The 22,674-nt window shown below is 46.0% G+C and overlaps 6 protein-coding genes across 6 annotated transcripts; 4 read left to right on the plus strand and 2 right to left on the minus strand.

Annotated features, from left to right (window-relative positions):
* Nucleotides 1-6,798: 6,798 nt before the first annotated feature.
* On the plus strand, nucleotides 6,799-7,635 carry HOO65_060301 (uncharacterized protein; the record flags this gene model as incomplete). The annotated part of the gene is made up of 1 exon (XM_071001095.1): nucleotides 6,799-7,635. One exon carries the CDS (start codon nucleotides 6,799-6,801, stop codon nucleotides 7,633-7,635), a length of 837 nt encoding a protein of 278 aa, XP_070857651.1.
* A 1,110-nt stretch (nucleotides 7,636-8,745) lies between these two features.
* Nucleotides 8,746-9,774, plus strand: HOO65_060302 (uncharacterized protein; the record flags this gene model as incomplete). Its single annotated transcript, XM_071001096.1, has 1 exon — nucleotides 8,746-9,774. One exon carries the CDS (start codon nucleotides 8,746-8,748, stop codon nucleotides 9,772-9,774), a length of 1,029 nt encoding a protein of 342 aa, XP_070857652.1.
* A 1,721-nt stretch (nucleotides 9,775-11,495) lies between these two features.
* Nucleotides 11,496-12,523, minus strand: HOO65_060303 (uncharacterized protein; the record flags this gene model as incomplete). Its single annotated transcript, XM_071003983.1, has 2 exons — nucleotides 11,496-11,667; nucleotides 11,997-12,523. The coding sequence occupies 2 exons, from the start codon at nucleotides 12,521-12,523 to the stop codon at nucleotides 11,496-11,498; spliced, it is 699 nt and encodes a 232-aa protein (XP_070857653.1).
* An 889-nt stretch (nucleotides 12,524-13,412) lies between these two features.
* Nucleotides 13,413-14,684, minus strand: HOO65_060304 (uncharacterized protein; the record flags this gene model as incomplete). Its single annotated transcript, XM_071003925.1, has 2 exons — nucleotides 13,413-14,488; nucleotides 14,570-14,684. The coding sequence occupies 2 exons, from the start codon at nucleotides 14,682-14,684 to the stop codon at nucleotides 13,413-13,415; spliced, it is 1,191 nt and encodes a 396-aa protein (XP_070857654.1).
* A 2,256-nt stretch (nucleotides 14,685-16,940) lies between these two features.
* Nucleotides 16,941-17,744, plus strand: HOO65_060305 (uncharacterized protein; the record flags this gene model as incomplete). Its single annotated transcript, XM_071001097.1, has 1 exon — nucleotides 16,941-17,744. One exon carries the CDS (start codon nucleotides 16,941-16,943, stop codon nucleotides 17,742-17,744), a length of 804 nt encoding a protein of 267 aa, XP_070857655.1.
* A 3,149-nt stretch (nucleotides 17,745-20,893) lies between these two features.
* Nucleotides 20,894-21,487, plus strand: HOO65_060306 (uncharacterized protein; the record flags this gene model as incomplete). Its single annotated transcript, XM_071001098.1, has 1 exon — nucleotides 20,894-21,487. The coding sequence occupies one exon, from the start codon at nucleotides 20,894-20,896 to the stop codon at nucleotides 21,485-21,487; it is 594 nt and encodes a 197-aa protein (XP_070857656.1).
* Nucleotides 21,488-22,674: the final 1,187 nt, after the last annotated feature.

The raw sequence follows: 22,674 nt of genomic DNA on the forward strand, positions 1-22,674 counted from the left end.
AAAATTCACCCATTGTCTTTCCAAAAAAGCATTGACCAAATGTTCATTGTCGCACAGACATTATTTAGTAGCCAAACTGTCAGAACAATCTACTGAATTCAGTTAAATCACTTTTGAAGTCACTCGTGATCCTGTACAACTGCACGTGGAACTGTGCTGGTATACAGATTGGTTGAATTGGTGAAGCTTGTTTCTCTATTCTTTTTCTAAAGTGTTAAGTTCTTCCATCATGCACACTTAAGCTGGAGTATTCAGGCTCGGGTTTACCCAGGGTTAATCCGACAAAAGGCAGATTCCCCACAATACCCATCCTCCATCCATATAGTTCATCCAACATTTCATCCAACAGTGTATCTTTTATAATCTCAGTGACTTGAGCCCCTTGTTGAAGGGAGTACAAGTCTTGCCGGCTTCCATTTTCACATGCTACAACTTCAAGTAAAACAAGGATGCTTCACTGGATATTGGCAGCCCCCAATCTCGCCAGGTACTACCTGAGTCTGGCATGTCACTACCACACTTTCCCTATCTTCAACTTAGCTTCCTATAGAGAAGTGAGAATAAGAAATCAGGATGGCATCGGATTGTTGCAAAGGACTTTTTGTCAATACAGCGGCTATAAACATGCCTCAAACATGTGAATAACACTGAAGACTAAACATTGTGGCTAAAGACATGCAAAAGCATTATTGCCCTAAAGATCAAGCATAAAATTTAAAGAGCTGGAAAAACAAGTTAGTTGAAAAAAGTGAATTGACGTTAGCAATAATTAAAATTTAATTCAGAGACATTGATGTTCATATGGATCCACTCCACAAATAAAGCGCATAGTTGGCGCTGCATGCCCAGTGTTGCTGGCATTTGATTGGTGATCTCTCTAAGAACATGCTGTGAGCCACATTCATAGCATGTCTCCAAATTCACAAAGTTCACAGTGGATTGGGGAATCATGACATGCATGTGCTGTAGAGGAGAACAGCTGTAGGAAAAAACACAGATGTATCACAGATATATTTTTCTGTTTCTTTCCACACTAAACTGACAGAAGTTCTATCAGCATGGGGTAATCATCTTTCCAATGGGGAAAATAACCTGCACGGCCACAACACTTGATGATCATGATGAGCACAAGAGCGTAACTTCATTGCGCCTCTCTCACAACGACCACTGACGTCCTTTGTAGCCTATGCCTAGCACAAGAGTTAATGCCCTGCAAGGTCATGCATGATGAAAAGAAGGTGCAAGGGTGGAAAATGGGCAAAACTAGGAGGCAACAAGAGTGACTAGTAGTTGATTAAGACACTGAAATATATGATCATTTCAACAAAAGGCCTCTGCATCAACTACCTGAATGTTGCGTGGCGCTCCAGACACACGCTCTATGCCTTGAGAACTAGTACCAATGGCACTTGGTGTGGCTGAAGATTCGCAAAAAACTCTCCATCTGCCATGAAGTCTTGAAGGGGCTGCATATGGAGAAAACTAGAATTGGAGGGCACCAACGTTGAAGTATTGGACCGGGATTGGTTCACACAAAGTGTCTGTCTGTGTGGCTCTGTTGCTAAGGCTCCGCTTATCGGCAGGGGAGAAGGGCAGGGCTTCTTGCAAGGATGTCGATGACAGGTATTTCAAGGATTGAACTTAGGCCACTGCCTCTGCGAGCCCTGCTGAAACAAGGCTCAATACAAAAGTTTTGTCAAAGTGGTGGTAAAGGACCAAGGAATACATCAGGTGTCGCGGGTTGTCTCGCTCGCTAGTGAACTGCGTTATATACACACACCTACATCAATTGGCTTAGCGTAAATTTGTTAAAGCGTAGAATAATTGCCAGGGGGAGGTGTGTCCGTGAATCATAATAATTTCCTGCACTACTCAACATTGTCCAATTGTAGACCTCTTTAGTGGTTGGGGGATGTCCATCCATTTGGGCAACAGAGGAGTGTGCATTGCGTAATAGAAATGTTGGAAAGCAGCCTGGACGTCTACCCCAGGCTGGTCATATTGACACAAGGTGTCCCCAATCTTAGGAGAGTCCATTATGCTTTGGTTCTGATAGTAACAAATTAAGGCAGCCAAGGATAAGTCGACTGTAACCGCGACCTTAAATACCTTCTTCCCCTTCTCTCCCCATCACTCGACGTTAAATACATTCAAGTTCAAGCTCCCCATCACTCCCTCCTCATCTCTACTCCATACATTTCAGCCACTCTCTTTTCCTCATATCAAAGACTATTTTGTGATATAGCAATGGCAGCAGAACAGAAGTTATACCCTGATGGTAAGGAACCCCCCCCCCCCCTCTCTTCCCACCATGCCGACATTATAAATCACCACTATATGATATCCTCCTTTTGTAATACAGTAAGCAGCTAACAATGGCTTTGCTCAAGTACCATCTTCAAAGACTTGGCTAGTTTGTCCCTTTTACAATGACGACCCTCATGCACATGCACATTGCCTGGGCCTTTGTTTTTCCCGCCGTGAAGCAGTGGAGCAGCACCTAGTGCGTGCTCATTCCTTTCGTTGCTCTCGATGCAAGGAGCCATTTAGCTCTGCTATTCTACGAGAGAGGCATTTCCTTAGCGTCCCCCATTGCGCTTCACAGGAATAATAAAGCTTCCATAGAGAAGGCCCTGTAAGGGCTGCGCCTGGGCCAAGAACGCACGGTTGATCCGCTGTCAATGGATATTAGAGCGTTTTGACCATCCCAGTCGGCGCTGAAATAAAACATCCATCATCAAAACGTTTATAGTCCATGCACTCTTGCCCTTGTCGTATGGCTTTCTTTGAACCATGGAATCCTATGGATCTATGACTAGTCAGATTTCTGTCTACTAGGGAAGCAGTTGAATAATCATGTGGGCAATCATAAACAGCCACAGAACCTAGGCAAAAACCCCACAAGAGTGTGTGCTCTTATGCTCCTAATAATGTATAGCTCCCATATATCCCATGTAGAAGTACGATAATTAACCTCCGTCGACCCTTCTCATATTGACTCCATTAGTTTGCTTTTCTCCTCGTCTCTTTAAATCACAGTGTTTAACGATGTCCACGCTTGCTCACGTGATACATCTGTAGCTCTCTGGCAACTCTAGTAAGTCTTTTTCCTGGCAATACATCCTGGCAATGCATCCTGCCAAGACTCTTCTTCCGCCATGTCGTTTGCGAAACGATGTTGTATCATTTTATTTACTAGTAAAGCCTTGCCGGCAAGACGGAACTCGACTTGTAGTTGCTGCCATTTGTGTAACAAAACGCTCACTGTGATGCTAGGCCAGCATAATTCCGCCTCAGACCCACAGGGTAGTTCCCAAAGGCCGCCCATGATGAATATTTAATAACTGATAATTGATCAAGACAAGCAAAGAAGCTATAGTATGTTTAAGAACAGCCAGCTAAGTGCTGATGAACCACAGGTCAAATTAAAGGCAGTTTTGTCAGTAACCCAAATTAGGGTTATCATGATTGCTGACCCTGATCCAGTTCGCCCAAGCGTTAGGGTTAGTATCAGACATCAAGGGTCTTCTTCCAAGGGTGTGGCAATCACTACCGCTACAAGTTACCTGTATCATTATCGTCGCACGCTGGAAGCGCATCATTTGGATGCTGCATTTCGGGGCAACTTACTAGTCATGGAAAGGCGGGAGATGAAAAAAGGGTGCTTATAGAGATTAGAATAAGACAATTGATAGACCAAAGAGCGTTAGTTTATTGTGGTGGTAAGGAGCTCGGCACAGTATGTGAAACGGCTGGCTAGCCAAAGGAGATGGCCGACCGCTTCTTCGTTTTTACGACGATTGAATTGTTACATTCGATCGACTTGTAATCATAACATGACCGGTGAGCAAGCAAGCTTTCACAGGGAATAAAAATTCAACTTTGTGCTGCTTTCTACACAAATGGCAATCTTGCGGAGTGAAGGTTGCAGAAGATAAAACAATAGCCCTTGGCTCACCTTTTCATTACTATGCCAGGATCCAAAATGCGCTCATACATCACGGATGACCTATAGGAACCAGCGAGCATGATAGGGCCAGGGCCACCTACATTGACGATCTTTTCCCAGCCTGTCTATTACCTTATAGTAGAGCTTTCCAATAACTGAGTGGCGGTCTGTTTTAGTTGAGGTTAATGTCAGACAGGGAACTAAAGGCAGTAGGAAAAAGGATGTGACATGACCTGAGCCTTCTGAACAGCGACTCTCTAGAGCCTTAATTCTATGCATGCATCTAACCGAAGGTCCTATTCAACAAAGTCACAGCCCTTCTTTTAGGGGAAGGGTAGTATTTCGTCAAGCGAGCGGTGAGTACCTATCCCTACTTGTTCCTGGAACCGCAGTTGGACACAGTTAAGCCCTGTTATTCGTATGCAGGAGTTTGAGCATGAAAGTCCCAAGTGCACCGACTCTCCCTAATTCAAAATGTTGCAACAAACTGCACGCCTTCTCTCTGACAAGTTCATCTGCCAAGAACCTAAGGACAAAAGGGGAAAGGGAAAAGGCCAAGGCCAAGGCCAAGAACTAAGCCGAGGAAATACATGAGTGGCTTGAAAGGAGTGTTGGTACTGTTCTGCAGAAATGCACCCCTAGGCCTTTCCTGGGTGTCTGTTGGCCAGGTGTTTCATAATTTATCTCATCAAGTTAGTTTTCAAATTTGCGATTTCGCAAGTCCGAGCATCGGCTCGACTTACGCGAAGGTATCTTCGTCAGCTCTGCGTCTCATTCGCACTAACTCCTAGACACAGCTTCACACAAGGATGCAGATGCAGCAGATGGAGCAAGCAGATACACCACACCAAATAAACCAGATAGATCAGGTACATCAGCTGGGGATGGAGGCAGGCAGACACTTTAGCAGACGCTTTAAATTCTGTAAATTCTGTAAATGCAAACAATACAGCAGATGATGTAGCAAAAAATGTAGAATTAGAGCCATAGAAGTGCCTAACTTTCAAAACACCTACTCAGCTGGCCACAAGTACAAAGTGTGAGCTCATCTAGATTTGAGAAAGTTGAGCCTATGAAAAGGAAAGCTTCAAAATGTATCAAGTCTCATCAGATTGGCCATATAATGACTTCAAAGGTATGCCCTCTTAAATATTCAGAGCTATTAAATGTACAATTTTCATTCACTGCACTGTTTGTCTCCATCTGTTGCTATCTTTGGGCTTTCCGCACATCGCATAATTTATTGTGCTCCAGTCAGTAGCAACTTCATTTCTAGCATGCATGCCTTAACACATGGTGACGAAAGTACGTATCTAGGGCAATACCATGGCTGCATGAAAGCTAAATCGTGTATCTAGCTCATTGGACAGTATTTGGCTTGCGTTAGCGCGCTATGATGCATATACACTATTGCAAGCCAATCGGTAAAAACAAATAGATGTGAACGACTTGGCATTGCAAGAGACTGAAGCCCTGTTTAGATACTAATAGACAGTAGGCGCCCAAGGGATTTCTTGTCTCTGTCTTTCCCCGTTCCATCCGTAATTCTCGTCATAAATCAGCACACTAGACATTCTAGCCAAGGCCAATGAATCCCTTTGCATCTGAAAACGAGGATGTGTGTGAAGGGGGCGACTCCTACATGCGCCCCCACCCCCTCCCTAGTCTTGACGACGCCTACATCCGCTCCCCGCCTTTCCTATCTTCGCTCCCCTCCCCCCTGTTTTTGGATTACCTAATCAATTTTTAAGTGTATCTAAGGGCTACGTGGGGCATCGGGCTTATGTGGGCATCACATTTACACACTCCAATTGGCTGGAAATATGTCTGTTAGTGCATTCTACGCTCTGGAATTCTGCCAATGTACCTCTCTCCCCTGGCCAATTCTATAGCTGATACTTGCACAAAGAAATGTACAAAGGAAGGGATACTCATTGTGTTGAAGACTTCACTCATTAACCTGATATATGATTTCTTTATCCTATGTTATTACTCTTAAGTACTATGATGCAGCTGCCCCTAGTCAGGAAAACAACCTCATGACAGCTAGTAGAGTAAGGCGTATAGAGGCTGAGGTCACCTGGGAGCTGGGGGATAATCCTCTCAGAATTGGAAGAAGGGGTGTAGCTGACATCTAGAGAAGGATAGATAAAGATACCAAAGAATAACAAGCCTTGCATCTAATTGACAGAGAGGGAGATTGCATTGTATTTGGAGAATGAGAATCAAGTGGTTATATTTGAATATAAAGGCAGCTCAAATAAATAGTATAGAGACAAAGGCTGTGAAATGGCCCTTCCAGATGAAAAAATTCACAGCAACTGTAGTGTTGCTACTTGTAAAGAATCCTTGAGATTTGGCCCACTGTTAGTGCACATGCTTCACCGCCTTTGTGGGGCTTGTACCTGTAAGCTAGAGCCAATCAGAGTGCATAAAGCCTGATGCCCACATAAGCCCGATGTCCACGTAGTAGCTGCCAGGGAGGGGAGTGAAGATAGGAGATGTAGGCATCGCATCGCCTTTGCTCTAGGCCAGCAAGCAGACTGGGTATTTCGCTATTGCACAGAGTTCAACGCCTGGGTTGTGTTACAATGCTTACGAAACCTAGGCCTTCCTTGGTCAGGACAGCGCTACAAACGCCTTTTTCAGGCTGGGTGGTCTCTGATTCTATAAGAAGAGTAGACAATCCATCCTGACGCTAGACTCACTTTACTTATCTTCATCTTCATCACTAATATCATATCCAAGCGTCACTTACCTGCAGCCCCCTCCACACACACCTAACCTACGAATATACTCCCATTTTCAGCAGCTTTCTCCATAGCAGCTACGGCAATATCTACGCAAAAATGTCAGGCCCCGGGCCATCTTCGTCTCTTAACAGTCAGCCCCGGCTTTTTTATGTTTGTCCATACTATTCCTTTGACCCATCCAAGTACAGAAAATGCCAGGTCTACAACATCGAGGGTAACCCTCGTTTAATGCAGCATCTTAATCGGACTCACATGAACTGGTGTGGCTGCTGCAAAGAGCCATTCCACACAACCAAGGATCTTGAAAGGCACTTGCGCAATGGAGGCTGCCAGCTACGAGCGGAGTTCCCGGTCGGTTATCTCAATAAGGGTATACTCGGCAAGATTTTCAAGGACCTCGCTACTGGTAGAGCGAATGGCCAGGAGCATTACTACCACATATACAAGACTCTCTTCAAACGCGAGCCACCTACCAATACCTACTCCAAATTTAACACCCCTGCCTTTAACGAAGCCTATGGCCAAGTGAAGCTGGAGGCTGCACTCCGGCATATGACCCACGTTATCGAAAACCTCGGCGAGCCTCAGCTATCGTCTGGTCAAAGTACTAGCGAACTTTTACTTGCTTTGCTAAGGGCTTCATCGCGTGGCTCTTTGAATCCCACCGATGCACAGCGACGGGAGCTTAATCGCTTGGCCATGGAGAAGGTCCAGGGCAGCTCTGGGCCAACCACTCTATCAAGCCCTTCTATGTCAGATCTCTTTGCTCCTTCCGATCGCGATATTACATTGTGTCAGACGGAACTGAAGGGCTACTTTACTCCTGTGCCACACAGCACCAATAAAATTGATTCCCGTACTCAATCAGATTCTCAAACACAAGCATTGACGCAACTTTGCCCATCTGATGAAAGGGAGCCGGTTAATCTATAGGACGGGCTGGCCACCCAGGCTTTCTTAATATCTTAATAATCCACCTTTCGCTCTCAATAAGATTTGGCGTAGGTACTTGATGGTTACTACGTTCTATATATGTCGTTTAGTGCAAAAAGAAAAGATGGCAAAATAGATAGATGTCGCGTGTCTATCGTACTGAGCCATGTGATGAGGTGACAACGTACAACGCTAGCTACATAAACAGTGTGTGGGAGACTCAAAGAGGAAAAAGCAACAAAAGAAAATGATAGAATTCGGGGAGAGAATAGGAATGTCTTAATGCACGAGTAATCTCCAGCTTTCTACACACTCTAACACACGGCACACTTTACCTTCAGCCACAAGCAACTGTAGTCAGATCAAGAAGCGAAACTTGATCGTGATGTTTACACAACGAAGCTCTGGTAAATTTCTATGGGCAACAACACTGGAATACGACAAAACGACCAACTCATTTTTTGGCCTTCTACTCTCTTGGCAATGTCAGTATAGGGACCTCTGGGAGGGTCCTTAGATGGATGGCCGGCGCTGTATACTTTCCTGAGCTAGCTGTTTCCTGCACAATGTACAGACTTGGAGGAACTGCGTCCTTTGAGGGTGCTAGGAAAGGCATCCCCACTCTGTGAGTTAGTTCTGATATTAAAAGATCAAGGTCAAGGGTGAGGCCAGGCCAGTATAAATATCACCCTTGTCGGAACAATCTAACATATCTTCCATCTCCCTATCGCCACTTCTTGAGATCACTCGCACACGGATCGGCGCTGCTCTCCTTGTCCCATATCAAAGGCTATTCAGTGAGAAAGCAATGGCGGCGGATCATATTGAAAAAGACGTCACGTTTGGCGTTTCGCCATCCACTAGACATATTCAAGAGAAGTTGTGCCCTTATAGTAAGGAAGCCCCCCCTCTCTTCCCACCATCCCTACATTATAAACCACCACTATATGACATCCTCCTTTTGTGATACAGCAAGGAGCTAACAATGGCTTTGCTCAAGTACTATCTTCAAAGATTTGGATAGTTTGTCCCTTTTACGATCACGACCCTCGTGCACATGGGCATTGCCTCGGCTTTTATTTTCCCCGCCCTGGTGACATCGAACAACACATGGCGAGAGTTCACCCCTTTCTTTGCTGTCGATGCAAGGCGCCATTTAGCTCTGCTATTCTACGAGAGAGGCATTTCCTTAGCGTCCCCCATTGCGCTCCACAGGAAGTGCATCATAATAAAGCTTACATAGATAACGCCCTCAAAACGGACCTACGGGTCAACCGAAAGGGACAGGACCAGGAATCGAAGATCAACAATCTATATAAACGTCTTTTTGATGATGTTCCCAAAGGTCGCTTGCAATTCCCATACCACCCAATTCTGCTACCCATTTACTATGCCATAACTGCTATTATCTTGTTTCTTCTCTGGGCTTCCCTGGTCATCATCAACCGCGAACTCTCTATTGGACTATCGCCCAAGTTCATCTACGAGTTGCTTATGGCCTTCCCATCATTCGACTTGCAGTCAGTGGACCCGTTCATCAATCTTATGATAGAGATAGCGAATGCACACTCGTCTGAAGAAGGACTGAATGTATCGTTGCAAGGAATGCTTCGCCAGTTATTCCGCATCTCGGGTATCAATTTCGAGGATGCCATGACCCATGGAACTCTTCCGGCAGATTTCGACGAGATGGTCGGTGTTTTGTTCAGCCGGATCCGCAAAGTACTCTACGATAACCCAGATCAGGTGGATTTAATCAGGAACTATCTAAAAAGCGTTTTGCAAGACAATGACCATATGTTTGGCCACACCGACCAGGGCGAACCTAATGCCCCTGAAACCCAGCACCGCACCTTGGATCGTGACCCCCCTGTCACCATTAGCCCAGAAAACCTTCCCATGGATTTGGATGACAGTGACTCAGAGCGTGAGAGGGGAGATGTTGGTTTGAATAATGGAATGGAGACCTTACGGCCTACTGCACCGGATATGAGAAATGACAACCTACCGTGTCAGTCTCAGGGATGTTCTCCGATCATCGACAATAACTATGACATTGAACAGTTGTTGAAAGGATGGGAGGATGTCGACTTGGAAGAGGCGCTGAGTGAATTGATGCGCTTTTCTGAACCTAATTAAGAGCAGCGTCTCATGTCATGCTTGAGAGAAGATCTCTGGATTAAGCTCCTCGAGCCGATATGGAAGAGCAGGTATTTCCACACTACATAATATCAGTTTTAGTATGAAATTTGAACAATAATTCCAGGTGTCTGGTGGTCATTCGTTAGTTATTTTGCTCACATGATGTACTAGCCATTCCACGATATTACAGTATTATCATAGATCTCGCACTCATTCAACCCAAGCCCTTTATTTGCTCTCTTGTTTTGTCTATACACATAGTGCTATGAACTGTACTTGGTTTCTAGTTGTTCCTATCTCACCACGTCTTGCACCACACCCTGTGTAGGTGGACCTACCCCTGTAGAATAAACTCGGTGCACTAGATAGTACTACTTGCAGTGGAGAATCACCTCCTGTTCGGTCGAATACCGAGTAAGCCCACAATATGAAATACTTGGTGGGCTTACTTAGTAAGGAAAAGTAGACGTAGACTCTGTGTTTAACAGTGGGTTTCTAGTTTATCAAGAAGTCAAGCTCTATCATTGGGAATGGCTATTCTGGGGTACTTGATACTATCGTTTATCTCATGTTAATCTGACTTGAAGCAGAATCTCTACAACATGGAGCAGCTTACCATTTTCAACCTTGATTGTAGTGACACAGGTGTCCAAGTCTCTAAAAGGTGTTCAAACAATACTTTTGTACCTAGACTTTATAATGAAAGTTTATCTATTTTAGCATTGTGGTAAATGGATTTAGTAGCTAAAGATAATACAAGCAACCAAGGATACCCTAGACTCGCAAGGGCACTGTCATGCATATAACGCCAACGAAATCTCCACGATAAAAGCTATGTCCTGTAGGATTAGAACCATCAGTATGTGTTTTCTTCATGTAGAGGATATATTGTAGTCTATTCCTTTCAATCTGTGTCTGGAACCTACAATAGTGTACTTACACCAGAAATCCCCAACAGCTGTCTGTCTTTGAATGAAACATGACATGTGCTGTAAGAAAGGGAGACTTGGATGACAAAGTAGTAAGATCGAAACATTAAAAGTATGTTTTACAGGGTTTCAGATGAGCTGTGATAATCTAAACTTAGATCCTTTGTCTGGTTTGCCGACTCATTCATCCAGTCAACTATGTCTCAAAGTATCGTGGCTTGTTGTATGTGTGACATCGCATCCTAGTGTGCAACTTGCCCTCACCTCTCTAGGACTTGTCATCATACTGCTACCATTCTCTATTTCAAGTCAATGGATGACCACATGTGAGATAAAGCAGCTAGCTACTTGAAAATACACCTTATCGAACGTTACAGAAATCTTGGTTTCTCGCAGTTACTTGTTCGTGGTTTCTCACAGTTAATTGTTCTATTCAATCGTCTTGAGCACCAAAAACGAGCAACGAGGACTTCGTTGAGACTACAAACACAAGATGGTGCTTTCGCATACTGTGCAGGCTATTTCTATCCCGGCTCTGTGGTGTAGTGGCCAGAGAAGCTGTATTCAACTGAGAAAATTGAACATGGGAGCAAAAGCATATAGACGCTGCCACACCTATTCTGTCTGCATCATTGCGCACATAGCATGCCAGGCGTCATGTTTGATAAACGTGATAACCCGGCTCGGGTTTCATGCCGCATTTACTTCGCTGGCCAGGATCCCCTTGCCGAAAATGCACGGTTGATCCATGATGTACGGGGGGGGGGTCCATTATCGTCGAGGCTGAAATCAAACGCCCATAACGGAAACGTTCATAGTCTCTATATCCTTGCCATTCACGTCGTTGAACCATAAAGCCTTGCTGGAAAGAGGGAGCTCGAAGTCGTTCGTGTAACAAGGCCTCATTGCGATACCATATCGATAGACATCCTGTCGCATCGCGGCAGCAACGGACAGGCTACTGTCGACATGTGACCACTAGGTCTTTGATGAAATTGGTCCTTAACCTTTATTCTTTAAAGCAGATGAACAGTTTTACTACTCCTAAAGCCATAACTGAAATCAAGTTTTCAGTCAAGCCTGGCACGTATAACACTTTTGACAAGGCAAGACTTTTATTCCCAGTTTCTATGGCTACTGATCCAACCTTCGACGCTTCAATGCTTCTCCCGTCCGCCACTTTTACCGTCTCCCGGGTTTTCTGTGCATTATTCAACACTGTTAGCTCTTTCGTCATATGACATGAGCATCCGGAATCGATTACCCAGTTGTGGCATTCGGGGCACTTACTTTGAGCGTCTTGGTTGGCCAGTTGGGCCTTCTGGTCGGAGTTGGTCTTTTTTTCTCGACCAGCAGTCAGCAGCTAAGTGTCCCTTCTTCTCACAGTTGGTACACTTAACCTTTGGCCTGTCTCCTTTGGCCTTCTTGTCGTTTCCTTCGCTTTCAAGGCTAATTCGAACTTTTTCCAATAGTTCTAGCGTCTTCGCTTCGGTATACTTCTCCCGCCTGCTTTCGAGGATAGCAGCCTTGTACGCTTTCGGGAGCTGCCACGTAAACGTCCTAAAAACGTCCTTCTCCTTCATCCTGTCCTCTTTCGTGGCGTCCTGGTCGAAGTTACGGTTGTGGATCGTTTTAAAATAAGCCCAGTTGCTTTTCATGGACTTCCCTTTTTGTACAGGCGCTTTCAGTAGCCTCTTGTACTCCTCGTAACACTCGTCCAACGGGTCCGGAGCGCAGATTTCTTTGAGGACCTCATATGCTGCATACAAGGTATCCTCGTCCCTAACTAGGGACTGGTGGTATTTGTCCAAATTCATATTGAGCAGACTCCTCGCTGCTTGTTGATCTTTGGTGTGTTTTTGTTCCTGGCTTGCGCCAGATACATCGGTTCTTTCGACACCTTCCATCACACAAGATATTATAAGCCTCGATTGACTTATGAGAACGATATGGCAATCGTTCGACGAAGGTAATTTATTATAAGCTCATAACCTGTAGAAATTGGTTCTTAACCTTTATTCTTTAAAGTAGATGAACAGTTTTACTACTCCTCTTTTCCTAAATAACTCCCCTTTTTAAGATAAGCACAAAGTCTTATCAGTTTACCCGAACTTCATCCGGAACTTGTTGGGAAGTTTGCTTCAACACTGGCCGCTATTTAGCGGAAAGTAAACGTTAACACATTATCGATCTTGAACAAAAGTATCATCAACATAGTTAATACTACATTCAGCATCATGCTCTCTTGGATCCACACGGCAAACATATAAGTATTAGCAACTGATTAAGACAAACAAGCCAGCTCTACCCTTCTGAACAATAGCTAAACAGGTGCTGATGAAACAAAGGCCAAAGTTAAAAGCAGTCTACCCCGCCAAGTTCAAGACATCGCATTGTACTGTGAGATGATTGGCGTCGTAATTATGGAAATGAAATACTAATTCATAAAAACACGGCGTGAATCCTTTGCATATACAGCGATCTAGCAAGCAATAAACAAATAGCAACATTCCTCCATTAATCTATAAACTCCCGCCCCGACTTGACTCACTGTAAACACTGTTGTTTTGTGTGTCAACCTACCAGTATCAAGTGTCGTACTGCCAATATCCATCCTCAAAAACGTCCGAACCTAAGCCAAAGTTGCAATCGCATCTGGAAATAGTGGCGCATTCATGTGATTCCGTTGTAGTACAATCTTGCAATCTAACAGGCTCCGCATAGGGCCACTGTGGCAGCAAGTAATGCGGCATTTTCAGCTCGAACAGGGGCTCCACAGTTGAAACAAAAGGTGTATTGAAGCGGCCAGCCAGTACTTATACCGACCTCAAAGCCTGTGTCACTGTTGTGGTTAGTGTTAGTGGGAAATTGCACATGGTTTCCAGCGCCAATACCGTTGACATAGTTTCCAGGGGCCCTGTCTAGGGCGGTTGGAGCCATATTTCCAATGGCACCAGGGGTCAGATTGGTGTATGCAGTTAGGTCCAGGGTCCCTATAGGCCACTGGACGTCAGCAAACCTTCGCTCAACATAACCACTGTAGGGTTGTTGGTATGTGGTATTAGCATTTTGCCCGCCCTGTAGTAACCACATAAGATTCAAATTCAGGGATTCTGGTGGTGCTACTTCAGTTGGCGGAATGCCCACCGGAAGTGTAAAGGGCCCTGGCACAAGAAGGCTGGGTGGCGACATTGGCCCGAGACCCTTTTGGACTATCTTCGTGGCCAACTGGCTGAGCTCCTGACGCCGCATCTCGGTGGCGTTCATAAGGCTATCTGCTACATCTTGGATCATAGAAATAAGCAGCTTTTTAGCCTCGTGTAGTGGGAGGAACTGATACATGGGAGTCTCCGCAATCTTGTCCGTGATGCATTGCAGGAAAGTATGCAGCATGGCCTGGCCATATGCTTCGCCGTGAGGGGGGCCATGGTACTTGAAGTAGATATTGGCAGGGAGGTCGCGGTTGAAAAGGGCCTGGTATAAATGGCGATACTTCTCTTGCTCGCTTGCCCCAGAACCAGCTTTTATCCTGTTGTCAAAAATACTCTTATTGAGATACCCGACCGGGTATTCCGCTTGAGGCTGGCAGCTTGCATTCTCCGAGTGTTTGTCAAGCTCCTTGGGTGAGTGAAATGATTCTTTGCAACGGTCACACCAGTTCATGTGAGTCCGAATTATGTGCTGGGGGAGACGATGGAGACCTCCAATTTCATGGGTGAAGCACTTTGCGTACTTGGACGAATCGAAGATATAGTATGGACAAGCAAAAGTATATTTTTCATCTGCCAAGTTGATAAGTCAATTACAACCGTCAACATACGTCTAGTGTGTTTGACAGCATTGAGCGGGCTGGTACTACTAACCATTAGTGAGGGTCGAGTCTAAGGCTTGCTCTCCGGAGGTGTTGGAACCACTACGGCTACAGCTACCTGTATCGCTATAGTCGCGCAATAGTTGTGTATCATCTGAATTCTGCATTTCGGAAAGGTGTACTCGTCATAGCGAGGGGGGACATGAAAAAGAGCGCTTATGGAGATTAGCACAGAGCAAGTGATGGAGCAAAGAGAGCTGGTTTGGCTACGCGGGGATTATGGCCGTTTAAAACCAACCAAGCCGGTCGAAAAAGGCCTTGAACTTTTTTCCTTTTCTTTCGGCGGCGCTTGGACTATTTAATACACATCGCGTTGGAGTCGATTACAACCGGTGAGCTGGCCAGCCCCGTTAGGAAATTAAGCTCAGAACTTTGTGTTCGTTTCTACACAGAAAGACTGCAGGTTGCATGACGGAAGACACCGAATCTTGGCAAACTTCACAACCATTACGTCACGGCTGAGCAGCTGGCTTCAACGATTCGTTCAATGGCCATTGAACACGCCGGAGACAAGGATGTAAACTACACTTTATGGAGACCCGTTACGCCTCGCATTAACGCTCAGAGACACTAGGAAACCAAAGGTTGCAAGGCGAAGTGTGTATGAGAACTCAGGGCTCTTGAACTATGAGCCGTTTGAGCCTCATTTTACACATTGATCTAACTGAAGCCTCCTTCCAACAAAATGCTATTCTTTTATTAGGGGAGGGGGAGTGATTTTTCGTATGAGCCATGGGCATACTTGGGGTTCCCACGTCTACTTCTTCCTGGAATAGAAGCTGGGCAGACTCAAGCCTGTTATGGTCATATTGTTATACAAGTACACCGGAGTTTTAGCATGAAAAAGCCAAGTGTGCTAGCTTTCCCTGCCTGGAAATGCTGCAATAAACTGCACAACTTGTCTTTCTGACAAGTTCATCTCGCATGAGCCAAAGACGGCCAAGCCACATGGGCCTCGGCTTTCCAGAGAGCTCTCTCTCGCGCTCGAGTCACTGATGCTTACACTCTTTTCTACGACTATAGCCCCATTAGTCGCCATACTTTTGAAGGAGTAGTTTAGGGTAAGCTATGGTTGGCTTTTCCTGCCATAACATGTTCTCGCCGGGTTGAAAAAGCGTTGCTGTGCGTTTAAAGCCTTATGATTTGAGAATGAGGCATCATTGGCAAGCCTCAGCTCGGCCGGATGTATGGCTAACGGCCGCGGGAGAGTTGGCGGCAGGAAGACAAACATGCAAGGGGACTGCCGCTCCAATGAAAGCCCATGTCTGGCACAAGGCCTCTTTCTATCTGGGGCATTAGCAATAAGTCGGGGACCACCATGGTGCGACTAGAAACTTGCACCTCAGAGGCAAAAGCCTGCAAACAAAGATTTCTCTTGTGTGAATGAAGACTGGGGCTGTGATTTGTTTGGACTCCAGTTCCTTTTCATGATGGGCGCACTGGGAATGATGCGAGGCTATACAGGAGCTTGGGGGGGGGGGGGGGGGGGGGGACTCAGCACCGAGGATACTTTGTTAGCGATAGGCCCTAAGCACTTCATGAACGCGAACAGAGAAACCATTTAGCAGGTAGCCTCGTTCTCAGATACAAGGCGCTTGGTCTTGGCTGAAATCTCTCTAGTCTTCTTATTGATGACGAAAATGATGGGGGGAGCGGGTAAGGACAGAGACATGAAACCACATGGGCACCCGCTGTTCATTAGTATCTAGACAGGATTTCAGTCTCTCGCAGTTCTTGCGTTGTATGCATTCATTTGGTTTTTATCGATTGGCTCACGATGTCCCACGTATGATAGCGCTAGTGCAAACCCGCTAAGCTACTGTCCAATGGGCTAGATACATGATCCGGCCGTCATGCAGCCATGATCATGATATTGTCCTAGAAATGTACTTTCGTCACTATTTGTCTAGTCATACATGCTAGAAATGAGCCTGCTACGGGCTGGAGCACACAAAGTTATGTTGACTGTTGGGAACTCGGGCGGACCTTGCCTCAGCTATGACGTCAAGTTCAACGCCCAGTTTGTGTTACAATCCCTGCCCTGGTCTTGAGAAACAAGAAATATAGGCCTTTTCAGCCCGGGCGATACTTGTGGTGCTATAAGATGGGTAGCGGAAAGGGCCCCTCCCCTGACTATGTATTTAGTTATACATATATATATCTTCCCTTCCAAGGAGCGAGAGGATCAATACAAGCAGTTCTACAACAGCAATCCACCCTGGCCCCAACCCTCCACCCCTAATACCACATCTCAGTTTCACTTACTTGCAGCCCTCTCGCCCCCTCCACACGCCTATAACCTACGAATATTCTCCCTCTTCCGTTGTCTTTGTTATACCAGCTACAGCAATAGCTACGCAAAAATGCCCAACCCTATCTCATCTTTGTCTCCTAACAGTCTGGACCAGCCTTTGTATCCTTGTCCGTTTTACTCCTTTGACCCCTACATGTACGAAAAATGCGAGTCTTACGAAATCGAGAATATCCCCTATTTAATGCAGCATCTTTATCGGACTCACACGAACTGGTGTGACTGCTGCAAAGAGCCATACCACACAACCAAGGATCTTGAAAGGCACTTGCGCCATGGAGGCTGCCAGCCACGAGCGGAGTTCCCGGTCGGTTATCTCAATAAGGTCACAATCGGCAAGGTTTTCAAGGACTCCGCTACTGGTAGAGCGAATGGCCAGGAGCAATACTACCACATATACAAGACTCTCTTCAAACGCGAGCCACCTACCAATACCTACTCCAAATTTAACACTCGTGCCTTTAACGAAGCATATGGACAAGTGAAGCTGGAGGCTGCACTCCGGCATATGACCCACGTTATCGGAAGACTTGGTGAACCTCAGCTATCGCCTGGCCAGGGCACTAGCCAACTTTTACTTGCTTTGCTAAGGGCTTCGTCGCATGGCTGCATGAATCCTACCGACCTGCAGCGCCAGGAGCTTAGTCGCTTGGCCATGGAGAAGGTCCAGGGCCGCAATGGACCAACGTCTCTATCAAGCTCTCCTCTGTCAGATCTCTTTGTCCCTTCCGACCGCGATATTGCATTGTCCCGGATGGAACTAAAGGACTATTTTACTACTGTTCCACGTAACACCAATAAAATCGATGACCATACTCGATCGGATTCTCGAGCTCAATTCGAGCTCAATCATTGACCCAACTCTGCCCATCTGGTGAAAGACATCAAGTTAACATGTAGGGTGAGCCGGCCACCCAAGCCTTCTCAATAACACACTGTTTACTGTCAATAACGTACGGCGCATGAGCCTGACGGGTATTACGTTGTACATATGTCGTATTGTGCAGAAAGAGAAAAACATGGCAGGATAGATATACCCAGCGCCTCCGTCGTACTGAGCCGTAAAATTAGGTGACAATGAACGGGATGTAGAAGAATGAAAGAACAAAAGAAATAACAGGTAATCGTAAAATCCAGGAGAAGAATGACGGGCAACGGGAGTTTCGTAATTTAACGATGATGTTCGGCTTTCTACATATTCCAGCATGAGGAAAGTTTTACGTTCAGTCACAAGCGACTGTAGCCAAAACTTGATCAGGACACCTATCGATAATGCTTGAAGACAGGAGCTTTTGGGCCAGATGTGTTGGTCCCCAAGACAGCGAACTCAGACGATACGATACGCCTTGGGCCTATATGGCAAGGGGACAGGGGCCGTAAAAGTGCATATTCTAGGTCCTCTTCAGCCCAGCGTCACAGAGCTCTTTTTAAATGCCGAGCGCTTCCTGGTCTGTTGAAACAAGTTTAATGTCTAGTTGCAAGAGTGTGCGCCAAAACTAAGCCCTAAAAACATGATGGAGCCAGCACAGGGAAGCATTGCCGGACACACAAGCTTAATGTCTTATCGTCATCCAGCCAACACGCGCGGGGCTTGAGGCAAGAAGATACTAATGCTGAATGTCCTTAGGATGAGAAGGAGAAGGAGTGAGTTAGTTGATGTTGTTGTTGTGTGTCTGATTCTTGATTGAAGAGCGGATCTCAACCGACGTACATATCCGTCACTACAATGCCGAGACCAAACACATGGTCTTGGCTTGGAAACATGCGATCCCTTTATGTCTGACACTATCCCTAACGTTTGGCCGAACTTGGTCAATCAGGGTTGGCAATCCTGGTAATCCAAGCTTGGATTACTGCCAGAAATCTCAGAAATCTAGGGCTCTGGGGGGGGGGGCCTGTTTAATTTACTGGTGCTCCCCCTGGTCTGGCTTTCTAGAACAACCCTTGGGATGCTCATAGCCTAAAAGCTTTGAAAGGTGCTGGAAAAGTCTAGTTATGGAAGGATCAATACAGCGTAGAGCCTACTAATACTTGTCTGTAGATTCTAGCGGTGTACGGCGTTGTTAAGAGGACCATTTGACAGAAAGCTTCAAAATACTATAAAAGAGAGTCAGCCCCAGCCGATGCTAATACAGTCTCCGCCGTAGTTCCGTTCGCTGTGTGGAATGTTTATTGTACTAAAAGGAGTTAAAGGGGTCTAACTGGAAGGCTGCACACATACGGGTAGCAAGCTAGATGCCTGTTGTGTCCACTCATAAGCACCAATATCTATTCAGCAGTGTATCGTTCTGATAGACAAAGCTCCAGCAACGGAGTCATGCACATGCACTCGGTGTCAGCCAAGCCCTAGCTGAAGGCAGGGGCATGTTTCTAGAGCACCGCAAAGTTTGACCAGTTAATGCACGTTCGGGGCCACCAACGGGCTATGTAATGCGTAGACAAATATCCAAATCTGGCGGTGGCTTAGTAGCTGCTCTCCTTCTGTTTTGCGAGGTGCTCCTCTAGTTTATAGCATGCATTTACGGGACCGCAATCCTTGCTTCTTAAGCAGCAGCTATTTGCCACAAGGATCATTGTTATTTGTAACATACTTCGGTGTATTAATTACTGCTCAGTCACTGCGAGTTTTGCTTATCTCACACCCTTGCAACTTCGCACCTCGCGCATAGTGTTTGAGGCCACTAGCTCTTGTGATAGGCCCTTGCTACAAAGTGCGTCAGTGCCAGCTGCGAGGTAGAGTTATGCAACAAGGTTAGGCGTATTTGCCAACCACAAATACCAAGTGTTGTTGCCACGCACATGCTCTTCTCTATTTGAAAGCCGATCAATAAGAAACTGTCAGATATAACCAAGCAAATACCAGCCACATCTAGCGCACAAACTCTGGCGGGAGCTGTGGATTAAACGGGGTACAAGCCAATGCGAAGAAGGCCTCAAGCTTTCTGGTCACGTCGAAAACACAGTCCGTCACATATCAGCCCTCTTTTCCCAAGCCTTCAAGCGGTGAAGCGAGCAGCCATCCAAGATTCGCGCCGCCTCTCCTCTGATTTTCTATGCCACTGTCACCGGTTAACGGGTGGTGTGTTGCATCTTACACAAGGTTCCTTGTACCAATCTTGCCATCTCGATTTCCCATTCTCTCTTCTCTACGAGGCACTTGTTTGAAGGTAGGGCGGGTGTAGCAACGATATGCCGGGCCAGGATGGTAACTACAGGGGCCGAGGTTGGTGAAGCCAGCCTATCGAGCTACCAATATCCAGGAAAGCATCATTTTCATACTTGACAACGTAACATGTGAAGATGGAAGCCTAAAATACTTGACCCCTTCAACAAGTGTGTCAGGTGACCAAAACTTTAAAAGAAGCAGAATGCCTTCTCAATCGCGCATATCTTGAAAACTGCTTCTCACATCGTCTTATGCTACCTTGAACACCTAGTTGTTTCTCTGCCTTATTCTCCCGCCGCCATCTTTACAACATATTCTTTACTGAGAAAATATCACTACTTCGGAATGTCTGACTTTGTTGATCCACGACAAGTTTCACAAGTTTTTAACTACGGCCATGATTTCAGGGGCTATAGTGACTTTCGGATTTTAACAGACGCTGTTTCTCTTCCATCTCTTAATAGTTAGTCAAATCTATGAGTCTCCATCCACCCCCCCCCCCAAGATATACTAACAGCTATTCCCTAGACCACGACAGCGGCGATACTACTTTCTGCGAATCTAATAGCATCCGATACCTATGCCCTTACTACATTTTCGACTCACACACATACCACAAGTGTCTCCATGTCGAAAACCAAACCTTTTCTCGTCTTCTCCAGCACTTTTGCCGGGCTCACATGAACTGGTGCGATCGCTGCAAACAGCCATTTCATACACCTCACGATCTTCAAACACACTTGAACAAGAAAGACTGCCCGCCGCGAGCAGAATTCCCGGTCGGATATCTTAACAGGACCATTAGGGACCGTAGTCTAACTAGCTCAGCCGTTGCTGGAATGAGCGACCAGGATAAGCTTTGTCATATTTTCACAACTCTCTTCAAATGCGAGCCACCCACCGGTGCTTACTTCAAGTTTCATAGCCCTCCCCTCAGTGAGGCGTATGGGCGAGCCAAGTTGGAGACTACAGTTTGTCACATGACTGATATGATCGCTAGACTTGGTGAGTCTCAGCTATTGTCCAGCCAAGACTCTGTTAGCCTTTTGCTTCATTTGCTGAGGGTTGCATCGCATGGGCCCATAAACCCTACTGAGACGCAGCGGCGCGAGCTCAGTCGTTTGTCCCGCGAGAAAGCTCAGGGAGGGCTAAGCCCGACACCTCAACTAGCCCTCCATGTGCCCGATGCCTTTGTTGTTTCAGACGAAGATGTAGCACAGGCTCACGTCACAATACAATGTTATGCAGGCCTCCCTGTTGAGACAATGGGCCTAGAGTTTATTAATTTCCAGTCTCTAGTGGGTGCTCCCTTTGAGCCACAGGATTCTTTTGATGTACATGAAAATGACTCCCCATTTGTCCCAGACATCCCCCATGACGACGAGGACACCAACTTTGAATATCAAGTTTGGCTTACTTCAGATCCATTTTGAGGCAATTTCCTGCGTGGCATCTATCAAAAGATAGTAAGCCACAACTTTTATTTGGTATGATTGGGATATTTATTTCGAGTTTGAACCCTTGCGAGACGACTGGTGATATAGAACTCCATGATAGCAATATGAGCCGAAGCAACGGGTGCTCAGGGTATATGAAGCCAGGGCGGTAGCTGCCGACTAGTGCGACGATAGTTTTATCCTGCCACAGATCCGATATATCATGGCATTTTGCTTCCCATTCTCTTAAATCTTGCTTGTTTCTTGCGTATTACGTGGGAGCCCTTTAGGGTTTCAAAGAAGGAAGATAGGGTATTAGCCACCTCATAGGGATGGGTGTGTCTAGAGTGTTCCGCTATATCCACCCCACCCCACGCTATGCATGTAGATTGCACTCACGCCTCTCCACGCTAGTGCTATGTAAAACCGATCAGTTAGTACCATATCTTCCATTGTGTTTTTGGCCATGATCTTAGTCCCGGAGTCCTGCACATCCTTCATTTGTCGTAGTAAAATCTTTGATCTTTTGTGGCTTAGCATCAGTATTAATTGTCCTCCGACCCTGGCCATCACCCGATGTTATGCATAATTCAGCAACTCGGTATCACAACAAAGCTCGACCTCGCAGCACAAGTGGCAGCAACTGCGTAACAAGCCACTTTTCTGTGCTGAACCCGACCTAATGCATGAACAAGAGCCTTCTTGGCAACGGGTTTTCAATGGGGTTCTTAGCTCTGCGTCGGGTCTCTCGGATGGAATGAATTCTGGCCTGCATTAGCACGATTGATCAACCTAGTCTTGGCTGGAAGAGTAGGCCTGTGAGGATCGGATACTAAGGAGAGCGAGAGGCTAGAAAAGTCGAGAGTACAGACTCAAGCTCAATCAAAAAGATAGAAGCTACAATTGGTACAAGCCCATGCCATGCGTCTTTAGTGTGACCAGGCTAGACGACAATTATAGGCATGGATGCTCCTGTTTAGTTGGATTAATGCTGGGTAAACCCTAGCATAAAACCCTGAACGACGTATTTTACTAGGGAGTGGAACTTTTCCCAATACCCTCGCGTATACGGGAATCACAGAGATCAAACGACTCCGGACTGGTTACCGGACAGAATTAACCCTCTGCAAGGTTCACTATAGAGTCTTGCCGAGCGAAGCGCAATTGCTCCCGAGTTACCTTGT

Source organism: Ceratocystis lukuohia (genome assembly GCF_044167205.1).
Source record: "Ceratocystis lukuohia strain C4212 chromosome Unknown Supercontig6_pilon, whole genome shotgun sequence".
Classification (NCBI taxonomy): domain Eukaryota; kingdom Fungi; phylum Ascomycota; class Sordariomycetes; order Microascales; family Ceratocystidaceae; genus Ceratocystis; species Ceratocystis lukuohia.